This window comes from Acyrthosiphon pisum, chromosome A1 (genome assembly GCF_005508785.2).
Source record: "Acyrthosiphon pisum isolate AL4f chromosome A1, pea_aphid_22Mar2018_4r6ur, whole genome shotgun sequence".
In the NCBI taxonomy this organism is placed as follows: domain Eukaryota; kingdom Metazoa; phylum Arthropoda; class Insecta; order Hemiptera; family Aphididae; genus Acyrthosiphon; species Acyrthosiphon pisum.
Window position 1 is genome coordinate 112693318 of NC_042494.1, and position 12668 is coordinate 112705985.

At 28.2% G+C, this 12668-nt stretch overlaps 2 protein-coding genes across 5 annotated transcripts; one reads left to right on the plus strand and one right to left on the minus strand.

Moving 5' to 3' along the window:
- Nucleotides 1-1470: 1470 nt before the first annotated feature.
- On the minus strand, nt 1471-6871 carry LOC100160269 (THO complex subunit 1). Of its 2 annotated transcripts, none has more exons than XM_001950732.5 (15): nt 6773-6871; nt 6516-6583; nt 6331-6448; nt 6188-6267; nt 5739-6040; nt 4830-4925; nt 4626-4758; nt 4391-4496; nt 4061-4281; nt 3862-3991; nt 3619-3785; nt 3400-3549; nt 2854-3004; nt 2186-2425; nt 1471-1827 (listed from the first exon to the last, which is right to left on the minus strand). In XM_001950732.5, the coding sequence occupies exons 3-15, from the start codon at nt 6364-6366 to the stop codon at nt 1669-1671; spliced, it is 1971 nt and encodes a 656-aa protein (XP_001950767.2). In that variant the 5' UTR covers nt 6367-6448; nt 6516-6583; nt 6773-6871; the 3' UTR covers nt 1471-1668. The 2 variants fall into 2 exon arrangements, with proteins under 2 accessions (XP_001950767.2, XP_016660810.1); XM_016805321.2 differs by having other exon boundaries at nt 6662-6799.
- A 111-nt stretch (nt 6872-6982) lies between these two features.
- On the plus strand, nt 6983-11304 carry LOC100162308 (adenosine 3'-phospho 5'-phosphosulfate transporter 2). Of its 3 annotated transcripts, XR_003839144.1 has the most exons (8): nt 6983-7151; nt 7569-7774; nt 7838-7956; nt 8795-9057; nt 9141-9331; nt 9396-9574; nt 9688-10493; nt 11081-11304. XR_003839144.1 is itself a non-coding variant. In XM_008185959.3 (7 exons), exons 2-7 carry the CDS (start codon nt 7598-7600, stop codon nt 9836-9838), a joined length of 1080 nt encoding a protein of 359 aa, XP_008184181.1. In that variant the 5' UTR covers nt 6983-7489; nt 7569-7597; the 3' UTR covers nt 9839-10152. The 3 variants fall into 3 exon arrangements, 2 of the variants coding, with proteins under 2 accessions (XP_008184181.1, XP_001950740.1); XM_008185959.3 differs by lacking the exon at nt 11081-11304 and having other exon boundaries at nt 6983-7489; nt 9688-10152; XM_001950705.5 differs by lacking the exon at nt 11081-11304 and having other exon boundaries at nt 6983-7409; nt 9688-10152.
- The last annotated feature ends 1364 nt before the right edge of the window (nt 11305-12668 follow it).

Below are 12668 nucleotides of genomic sequence, written 5' to 3' on the forward strand. Positions count from 1 at the left end.
AGAGACGGTGCAACTGGCCCGAGTATAGTGATGTCGTTATTACCACGGATATAGATTATAGATACTATGGTTGCACGACGGCCCATATTGGATCAAAGCGCTGAGCGGCGCCGAATGTTCTTATCAATCCCGACGAAAAGTCGCGTTTTACTAGCGCCCTCTATAACTACTATTAAGTTACGGTAACCAAGCCGGGCTACCTACCCACGGTGGAGCGCTAGTATGTCGCGACTTTTTTTGTATGGATACTATTTATGTATTTATGTAACTTGATAAGAACATTTGGCGCCGTCATATTATTGCTCGTTGTTCAACCATAGTATCTATATCCGTGGTTATTACACGACGTACAGCCATTAGCCATAGATAATACATAATATATAATATTATATCGAATTTATTGGTTTTTAATTTATTTATTTTTTATAATGATAATATTACAATCTAAATGGTGAAACTTATGGATGTTTATTCATAAATCGTTATGTTCTTTGATCGTGGTTTTATTGCTATTGTTTTAAACGTAGGCGCAAATAACGTTTGGGATTTGGGGGGGCTTAAGTAGTTAAGTCTTACTTTTATAATATTGATTGAATAAGCTTAAAACAAAATGAAGGACATATTAATTTTTTTTTTTTGGTGGGGGGGGCTGCTATGGTCATTTTTGGAGGGGCTTAGCCCCTTAAGCCCCCTCCCCTATTTGCACTTATGGTTTTAAAAAATACATTTGAATATATTGATTTTACAATGTTTTTATTTTTTATTTTTTTATCTGTAATCACCTTTTAGGACATTGACTGTGAATAGTACTCACTACTCGTGTATTGAAGTTCTTCAAAAATTAAAATCATTAGTTTTAGATTTAAACCCCGTGCAGCAAATTATGATATAGACTTTGAAATGGCATTTATATCTGCATTAAAGACCTAGGGCAACGACAAGATATCTTCAAATTTTGGTTAACATGAATTTTTAATTGCACATTAATAAATTATCAAGAAAAAAAAACTTCATTGCTTGATGCAACAGCCAGATAAATCCGACTGTTAAATATAGAAATATCATATAAATGGCGATGTTCGATTTTTATTTTAGTGATTGTTACACCAACATAATTTATTCATCATAAGTAATTATTTCTTGTGCAACAACAAGACATCTTCAAGTTTTATTTTTTTATTTTAAGAGCATACAAATTTGACAATATTTCACTGGCTACTACTTATCCGAATTGAAGTTGGTTCGAAATATAGATTTTTTAATTTTTAAACATTATTAAGTGCCTCATGAAAAATTATATTATTTGGAGATATCTTGTTGTTGCTCTCAAGTCATCAATTTCCAACAGTTGTCATCTTAATTTGTGGTCTGTGGTATAAATTCACCGATATCCGGTGATTACTAACAAAAATACCGTATAACCGGTATCAAAATTAGAAATATCGCCAACCCTTAAATAAACCTTGGAGATTTGATTTTGGTTCTTTTATTAGTACTTCAAAAAGTCTTATACAGTTAAACAAGCAGTGCTTAACTTAGTGCTATTTTATATATGAAACATAGATTAAAAAAAAATAAAACCAAGTTATTTTTACAAGTCTTAAATACAAAATTATTTTAAATGTACTAAATATTCAGTATACAATATTATAAGATTTAAATTGCATGTTATGACTTGAGGATATTTGCTGCTTCAATTAATTGAATCTCTTCTAGAATATAAATAAGGTTTTCAGGCTTGGGATTTTCTGCATCTTCAACCCACACTTCCAGTAAATATGTGGCTTGATCTAAAGGTGTAGTTTTTATTGTTTTCACAAACTCAATCTAAAAAATAATTATTAAGATTATAATATTGAATTATATATTATAAGAACAATATTGTAGTACTAGATAATATATTTATTATTTTTTGTTTAACCAGCTGTCTTAGGGGAAAAAACATCAATGGCTAGAATATAAAAGAAATCACATTTAATTACCACAGATTGACACTAATTTCTAACAAAACACACAGTACTATAGTTCTCTGAAACCCAACACCCATGATACACATATACATTTTAGCATAATATGTTATAATTTATATTGAACACGAAAATTAGTAAAATTGATAAGTAATAAGCTAAGTTTCAATACTTTTAAGAAACCATACATATATAATTAAACATGTTTACAATGTTACCTCATCTGGCTGGTACCCAAGTTTTTCAGCAAGTATATTCCATTTTTCTCCTATTGCAGCTGCAACTTGATCAATAATTTGTTTAGGAATCTTATTTTTATCTTCCACTTCTATATTATTTTCGTTTTCATTCTCATCTTGAATTCCTTCAGAGATATCAACTTCTTCTGATTCAATTACAGATTCTTTTTTAAATTCTTTATTTGGTGATACATGCTTATCTGAACCTTGGTTGATGGGCTAAACAAATATTGAGGTATTAAAGTTATTTAATATTTTATTCCTATTATATTATTCTAACTATTTCTTAGTTTACATATTCACTGCGGATGACACCAAATGGCATTATTTTGCATAGTTTGCATATTAGGTTGAATGACACCAATTGGTGTCACATACCTTTTTATTGAATGCTCTTCAATTTGGTCAACATTACAATAAAACTTTTTGTTTTTTGTTAGCGTCTCCCATAACCATTATTATTTCATAAACACATGCAAGTCGTACACTGATATATCAATTTTTCAATTTTTATGATTCTTTTGTGAACATACATTTTTCAGCAACACGACAAGTATACTCAAATGATACGCAGTGAACGCATTAATAATTAAAATATTATCAATGCATTAAATAAATAAACATAACATAAATAATATTATACTTACTATTTTTTCTTTGCTCATTGTTTTTTTAATCATATTTTCTAAATATTCAGATAATTTATGAATAGGATTATTGCTTTGAGCAAAAAAATGTGGACTTTTACGAGCTAATAGTCTTAGTGCACGCCATCCAAAGTTGCCATCATTTACTTTTCTAAAATAAAATATAAATAGATTTAATATAAATTATACGTTAGATTATTTGTCAAAAACAAAGTAAAATCAAAATTTAAGAAAACAATTATTACTTTAATAGTTAAAAATGTTATACTCTATTCACCGAGTTGACCCACTTGTGTGCATGCATACTGAGCCGCCGGAACATTCAGACCCCCTGAGTAGGCGACCAGCGGTCTGAGATTGGTCGGATGTGTTTGTCGCAGTAGGCAGCTGCTACTGGCGACGATCACCACTAGCGTTCCAAAGACGGGCCCAACCTGCGCGGCTGCGACCAGTTTTCGTTGAGCAAGTGGGTCAACTCTCGATGAATAGAGTATAGTACCAATATAAATAGTTTAATACATTATAATTAATAAATTGTTGAATTACTTGTATTGACTTTCAATACACAATTCTGGATCCAATTGCTCAAATGCTTCCTGGAAAAATGAATCAAATGATGGTAAAAAATCTCGTTCTGGTCCTTTACAAGCTTCTAAATTATCTGGCTTTAAATTCCATAGCTTGGTTAAATCAGGGCTAAACATTAAATTAAATTACAGATACTTAAAGTATAACATTAGTTAATTATAAATAATAATGACTTACTCTCCAAGAAAAACTTTGTTATTAGCTGTCATATTTTTTATAACATCCCCTAAATTTCTTCTAAGTCTTCGTTTGGGCGAAGGCATATCACTTTGATCACTTGTAGGTAGTCTTTTTGTTACTTCTGGACAACCATCGTTTTTCCATTTATTCCATTGTTCTTCTCTCTAGTATAAAATATTGAATATTTTCCATGAGATTATGCAAATTAGAATAACAAATATAAAATGGTGAACATATTACCTGTAATATATTCTTTACTACTTCAGAGAATCTGACACCATCAGGTGGTGTATTATTAATTAGTTCATATATAGTAGTAATAGAATTTTTAATCCATTCTTGTTGTTCTGGTTTAATCTTGAAATTATCACTAAAATCAAAAGTTAAGTTGTAAATTATTAAATACAAATAGTTAGATTTACAAAACTTTTATACTAACAGTTTAAATTTGACAGGAGCGTCTAAATACTGGAACAGCAATAAAAATTGTATAAGAATGTAACGCCTAAAATTTACATCACTTAATTGCAATTCTAATAATTTTTGATTTGTCAAATATTTTGGAAAGTAATGCATATTTTGTTCGGCACTTTCATTATCCATTCGGTTAACATGTTCCAACTTATGACTTTGAAAAGTTGAAAATATGAAATCTGTATGCTAAATTAAAAAAAAGTATAATTATTCATAATACTGTACAGACCTGGTCCTTTGCAATAGTTAAGGCACTATGTTAGTGATTAGATTATTTAAAATTATGGTAACTTACAGATATAAACAATTTCCAATGTTCTGTTTTGTAACATTGATTAGGATTCCTAAAGTAATCTTGCAATGACCAAAATTTTAAATAAAGATTTTTATCGACATTCACTCTGTAAAAATGATAATAAGTTAATATTCTAAGCACGACATTTTATTTAACAAAAAAAATATATTTATAAAATACCTAAATATTACTATACATTAATGTATTTAAGTAAGGATATAGCTAAAAATCATACTTTTCAATTACAATATCTGATTTAGCTTCATCTTCAGGAATTGAATCTGGCATACATTCAGTTTGATCAAAATGATTTTCATTCAAATATTCTGTTACATTCTCTAAATTAAATTCACTTACAATGTTGAGACCTATTGTATTTCAAAAAATAAATAAAAAAATAAATAATTACAACGAGTTTAAATATTAAAAATGGTTTAACCTGAGCGTTCAGAGAAAGGAAAAAATTTGGCCAAAAATAATAAAATACGCCCACAGAAGACTGTATTTCGTGATCTGGATAAACGACGTAAAAGATCTAAAATAAAATAGCAATATTAATATTAGTATCTGTGAAATAATTTTACAATAGAAATATAAAACATAAGGAAGCGGACAGGATTGATGCTAGGGGGAGGGGGTCCATAAAAATGTATTTAATTTTGCTTTTCTGTATTAAATAAATTATTTACAATTATAATTATATTATAATATAAAATATCAATAAACTTTGATGACAATGACAGGGAATCTTTAAACAAATAAAAATAGATACCGATTAGGGAGGGGGGATCTAACTGATAAGGTAAAATATTTATGCTAAATCAGTTTTCAACTAAAAACTTTATATTATATAACGATAAACATACATGGTATTATATTATAAATTAATATGGCTATTTGATGCTATCTTTATTCTTACTTAAGATTTAAAAGATTATTAGATACTTCAAATTGTGTGAATAATATTAGTATACACTAGTCATACATTTAGCATTTTAGATATTTAAAAATTAAGAACACTAAATGGGATTTAAATATTTCAATGTTTGATTATTTATCTAAATTATTTGGCACTATTATTCAATATTTTAGCAGACTGATTTTTTATTGAAATGGTACATTCATAAATCATAAATTTATTAATACAAGTTACTTATTCTTTAAAAATGTCTTGTTTTCTAACTAAGAATATTTTAATATCACAGACTTTTCCCTGTAATTGATTTAATTAATTAATTTTTTTCCCTAACCAAAATTGCCCCCTTAACAATTTATTTAAATAAGCAGTTCTGTTGAAAATAAGTTATATTTTCTAAATATTAAAAAAAAAATAAAAATTAAATATCACCATTGCACATCCGTAATAAATTGTTCTTGCATGCCATAAAAAATTGAGGCTCTTTAAGAACATTTACATTAGATTCCACATGATCAAACATTTTTTCACAAACATCCATAGTAGTCACATCAAACATATCTGACAATATAACTACTGGCATTATAGCAGTACACATTTCATTTCGTACAAGTTCAATTGTAAATGATGTCCACATCTTACAAACATCATATAAATTTGGTGGTTTTGATAATACTATGTCTAAAACATAACATCTTAAAACTTGATCTAGTATTGAACGTCTATCTGCATCACTAATTAAACAATGAAAACATTTTCGTAAATATCCTAAATTATTTAATGTTACATTTGAAAAAAATAAATTTTTTTCGTGATAATGATTATAAATTATAATAAACATTATTTAATTTATTCTATATTAGATTCTATAGTTAAATTACCTAAGATTGAAATAATTGTTTTCATGTACAATTTTTTTAATAGAAGTAATTGTTGTGGTATTTGGTTCTATAAGAATATTCTAAAACATAAAAATATAGCACTAAGTATTTATGAAGTTAGTTTCTGATAAAAATGTAGTTACCTTCAATTCTTCACGAAATTTACTAACAGACATCATGGTAAGCTGTATAGCTTGGCTTCCGGATTGTAAAGTAAAGGTTTTATTAAGATAAAGTCGATATGGTATAATTTATACACACCTTAAAACAAAATAATAAATAATCAGAATTATTTGGATTTAAAAATATATACTACATAGATACTTACTATGAAAATATATTAAAAAACTAAGCAATATAATTTATCGTTCAACTCCAAGTTGTCAATATTCATTACTACAAAAAATAAATAAATTTATTTTACATAAAGTGCCTAAGTACTGACTACTAAGCATAACAAAATAGATATATTACGACAAGATATTAAGTATTATTCACGAATTAAGACATCTTAATAATAGTGGCATTATAACAACAAATTTTAAAATATTAAATTAGTAAATATCACGACAAAACAGTCATTACCCATTATCGCTACAACTCGGCAACAGCTCACTAGACTACTAGAGGCGTCTAGAGCCTAGATTACCGCAACTTTATGCACGCATATTTTATACTTCTCCAGACTTGGAAGAAAAACTAATATCATGGAAAAAAATGTTATTGCCACTACAATCAATAATGTTCTATGCTACAATCATATAGGAATCTGTTTCTGCCATAGAGTAATATTACTTTATGGTTTCTGCCAAGGACTTGTTGCAAAGTCTGGGGAAAATGCGCAGTGATAGAAAAAATTGTATTTTTGGTACCGACCGCAGATATAAAATATTTTAAAAAACTGCCAGCAAGACGTCGCCACTGGATTCTGAGTATCTACTATCTGATGATCTGATGTTATCTGGCAAGTGGCAATTCGCATTCTGGCCACATGCCCATTTATTAACAAATAACAATTTACTGAATTAACATGATATAATAATATATTAATTAATAATTTGTAAAATTATTATTTTGTGATGGATATTAATTATTACTACCTTACTTATTAGTTAAATAATATAGTATATTTCTTAATTTGTATTTGTTTTTATAATTTTAATCACAAATGCCTTTTAAAATCCTTACACTAGAAATTAAGCAAATTGTTTTATTTATTTAGGTAACGTCTGATTAAGTATTTTTTATTTGAAGTCTTACCCATCTATTGATTAATGAATATCATTTAAATTATTAATTAGAGTAATTATTATTAGAGTCTATACCGAACAATTTATTGTTCATAAAAAAATATTTAATATTAATAATGTTCTTGTCTTAGATTTAAACGCTCGACATTAGTATAATTGAATGGAAGCCAAAATTTACATTAACGATTCTGGTAATGCAGAGTTATTATCTAATAAAAAAGAAGAATCATCGAGAAAACTCCTATGGGTTGATATCGGTCATTTTTCTGAATTATGGCAATTTTTAATTTGTTCATTTGTAGTGTTCATTTTTTTTATCCCGTATGGATACCTACAAGTAAATTGTATTTTATAATTTTATTTAGTATGCCCTTATCATATTTAAATATTTTATTTTTAGGAAGCAATATTTGCAATTAAAGGTTTTAAGCCATTTGGATGGTATTTGACTTTGGTGCAGTTTCTTAATTATTCAATATTTGGATTAATAGAGAGTCAATTCAATCATACACAACGAAGGTAATTACATACAAAATGTATAAGATTTGAATACCTAAACCTACATAAAAACTTGTATTACTTAACAAAACATGAAAAACTTAAGTTTTTTCCTATTTACATAAACCTAATATTTAGAAAACCAATTTTTTTTTCTCCTTCGATTTATTGGTAATTTATTTATTATACATTGTTAAGTCAGTCATTATATTTATTAAGATAGGTACTATCTGCACACGGCAATGTGTTGCTTTTTGCTAGGTTTTTGTGATGCAAGTATTGTGTTATCGGTTAGGCATTCTACCTGCGATAGATTGTGGACCCCGCGTGGTGCTTAAGTAAGTATAGTTTTACTAGTATCAAAATATGCAAAAAATTGGTCCGCTAAGACAGTTGTTCGAACTTGATACATTTGGTACTAAAATACACAGGCCTATCGCAATTGAGACCATCCCCGGGTTGGACCTCTTATTTACCTTCTCTCTAAACAAAATGTAGACTATCTTCTTTCTCCAGATCTAATCTACCTCTACCAAATTTCATTGCAATCAGATGAACGGTTTAGGAATGCATAAAGGACACTGCAAGTAGTCGGCTACATACATTTTTTATGTATATAGAGAGATTGTGGATAATATGAAATTATGAAAGATGTTAACACTTAGATCCAATTCAATTTTAATTGAAGGATTACAAACAATTTACATAATAATTAGTATGTAGGTACATTAAAATTAATTTAATAAACTGTATATTATTTTATTTTTGAAAACCAAAATTAGTTGCATGTCTTATTTATACTCATAATATTTCTGAATATATAAATTATTATTTTTCATTTTATAATAATTATTTTCAGGATACCACTAGTCTTGTATCTTTTATTGGGACTGATATTATTAGGTTCAATGGGGTTTTCAAATGCCTCACTTGGTTACTTAAATTACCCGACACAAGTTATATTTAAGTGTTGCAAACTGATACCAGTTATGATTGGTGGAATATTAGTACAGCAAAAAGTATATAAAGTTGTTGATATAGTAGCAGCATCATGTATGTGTGCAGGATTGATATTATTTACTTTAGCTGACAATAAAGTTTCACCAGATTTCAATCTTATAGGTAAATTGTATTCTTATTTCATAGTAATATTTTATACTAGGTATTTTGTAAATATTAATATAACAAATTATATTCTATTTTAGGTATAATTTTGATAAGTTCTGCGTTATTTTGTGATGCACTTATAGGTAATTTTCAAGAAAAAATGATGAAAAAACATAATGCATCCAATGCAGAAATTGTTTTATATTCCTATTTAATAGGATTTGTATATTTGTTCTTTATATTATTGGTGAGTGGACAACTAAGAGATGGGACAGAATTCTGCATTCAGGTTGAAATATAGAAATTAATTTAAAGTTATATAATATATTGTTTTAATTTTTTTCTATTAGTAGAATCCAGTGACTTATATATACATATTTTTCTTTTCACTCTCTGGATTTTTCGGAGTTCAAGCTGTACTTGCTTTAATCAGAACTTGTGGGGCTTTAGTTGCTGTAACTGTGACTACGTGTCGGAAAGCTGTAACAATAGTGATATCATTTTTATTGTTTTCAAAGCCATTCACTTTTCAGTAAGAAAATTTAATATTTGAAAATAATATAAACTGAAACTTACTAATGCTAACTTATACTTTGCTACTTACTAATTAATGTTATTAATAATAATATTATTTTTTTGTTTTAGATATGTTTGGGCTGGATCACTTATTGTATTAGGAATTTATTTAAATGTTTTAGGAAAAACAAATCATTTTGACTTAAAAATGTTTTTTATGAACTCGAGTAAAATATTTGGAAATATAAGAAAACGAAGAAAATCGCCAATGATAGTTTAATTTCCAAATCAATTAGAATAATACCAAGTATTGTTAATATTTGTTTTTTTTTTCATTGATCATTAAGCCTGGCAACTTGGGACTTGCCCGAAGAAAAATGCCGCCCGTGAACTGAGGTTTGAACCAGCGCCGGTGTGCGTCATAACCGACGCCTTAGTCCGCTCGGCCACTCCGTCCCCTTTACAATTTTTATATTATATAAATGTACAAGTATCGATTTGATAGAATTTTAAGTATAAAAACGTTTTTATTTATAATCAGATCTATTTAATTGATTCATTGTCTACTTAATAAAATTGATAATTATTCTAATATGAATCTATTTCTATAATACAATGTATAATATAAAAAATCAGGCTCCTTATGGTTATAGATAAAATTCTCTTCTACCTAAAATTTTTACTATAGGTGGTTATACTTAAAATATTTCAGTAACCCAGGTTATTGGAAGTACAAAACCTGGTTTATATGCCGTATTTTTGTAAGGTGTTATTACGCCCTCTTCACTGTTTGAAAAAAAAGTGTTATATGTATGATATACACTTACTATGTACCACTATATATTCAAGATTTTCAAGGAAGAAATTTTAGTTCAAGAAGTTACATGTGCAATATACAAGCGATACGTATCGGACTCAGACTTCGATACGAGCCGGTACGTAACTATTCCATACCGATACGTATCAAATTTTTCTTCTTGAAAATCTTCATTTATCTGCTAAGGTACTATAACTACTAGGTCAGGGTTCAGGATCATTCGGCTCCTTAACATGCAATATGTGGCTCTTTAGCCTCTATGGAAAATATATCGAGACCCGTAAAATATAAATTATATTGTACGCTATTATATTGATAGTATTTCTGAATTTCAGATGTTTATTTCAGGTAAATATAAAACAATATTTTATCTATAGCATGTGTCTGGAACCTTTTCGTTGTGACCCGATGATTTGTTACTCTTTGACAATAATTTGAAACACGAATTACTATAAGATTCTGAGACCTTAGTGAATCTGAGATTCATATCATGAATGTATTGATTTTACAATAATGTGTTTTTTTTTATTTTTTTTTTTTTTGTGTGGCTGTCGTCACCTTTTTAGGACAGTAAAAACGCTTAGATTTTCTTCAACAGTATCTTTTCCATTTAAAGTTCGAATTATGACAAAATATATCAAATTTGAAATTAATAATAATTATTTTTAGTTAAAAATGTATAAAATGTTCAACTTTTTGGTGCAGACATAGATTTCAAAGAATTTTCATTGGAGTATGATGAATTGATATCAATGGAAAATATATATGGATTACGAAAAATGAACCTTATTAAACCAATATCAACATTTCCAAATGTTTGTACAATGTTGGCGGGAGTGGCAGCTGCTGAACCTCATAGTGCTGATGTTGAACGTTTAATAAGTGCCAGCAACTTATTAAAATCACCATTACGCTCAACTATGAATATTGAAACAGACAACTTGACGTGCGTGAAGTTGGCCCACCCACTTTGGCTTAGCGGTTCAAAATCTTCACCAAAAGTTTGCGAGAATTTGCGAGTCCACTTTTAGAATTTGCGAGTTGGCCGTTTTTGAGCTACAAAAAAAATAAGAATTGGAGGGCCAAGTTCACGTAGCCCACCCATGTCGCTCAAAAATGTCGAAATTTATACCAAATGATGCGTCGCGATTTGCGAGAATTTGCGAGTTCATTTTCAAAATTTGCGAGTTGACACTTTACCCACAAAATTCAATTTTCGACCGTGAAGTTGGCCCACCCATATTGTCCTACAACTTTGAAATTAGTATCAAACGATAGCGTGTTATTTGCGAGAATTTGCGAGTCACTATTTTAATCACCAAACTCATTTCCATAATTCCTTACGAGAATTAAAATTTGATATTTACCATCAAGTATTTCGTGGGTATTATAATAGTTATAATACAAAAATAAAAAAAACACTCGATGTTCTCCGCTAGTACTATAATATTATACCGTGTTTGAAAAAAATATTCTTAATATAATTATAATTAAATTCACAAACACTACCTACGAACAACCATAATATTATTTAGTCATAACAGTTCAATACACTAAAATGGCTTGTAAATAATATTATTATTACTATTAATTAGTGTTTTTTGTAATGCTGTACAATGCTTGAACCTCATAAATTAGTTAGTAGCACAACTACGACAGGAAATACATTCAACAAACTTGTTGGACTTTGTTGGACTTGAGTTTTGCCGTTAGAGCTTTAGACATTTTTGTGCTAACAACTATGCTCCAACAGCACAACTTTATGTTAGCGAAATTTCATCCTGATAAAAATGTTCATCTTGATTTGTTGGACACTGTTAGACCACTCTTGAAATTTGTTGGACATTATTTGGACAAGTATATATTTAACTTGCCCTTTATTATAAAATGAATTTTTTATTCTATTTATATTTTCTAAGACTATTCAAAACATAATTTATTATTCAATGTAGAAATATATAATTAGATACTTTAAAAGATAATTTATTTCAAAAAAATCTTAATAATCTAGATAATTTTATCATAATAAAGTACAAGCATATCCCCCGTGACCAATTCCCCGCGGTCCGTCTTCATAATAAATATTATGATTCATGATAGTTAGGTTACATCCAAATACAAAATATACAGTTAAAATTGTAAAAAATAATTAAATTGTAATGGTCATGGTAATAGGTTAATGTAATGGTTAAATAAGTAATAACTAATAAGTAATACATTTAGGTAACGATGATTGAACAGTAAAACGGCGCAGATATATCAGCTATGTACCATAATTATATATAAACTTTAA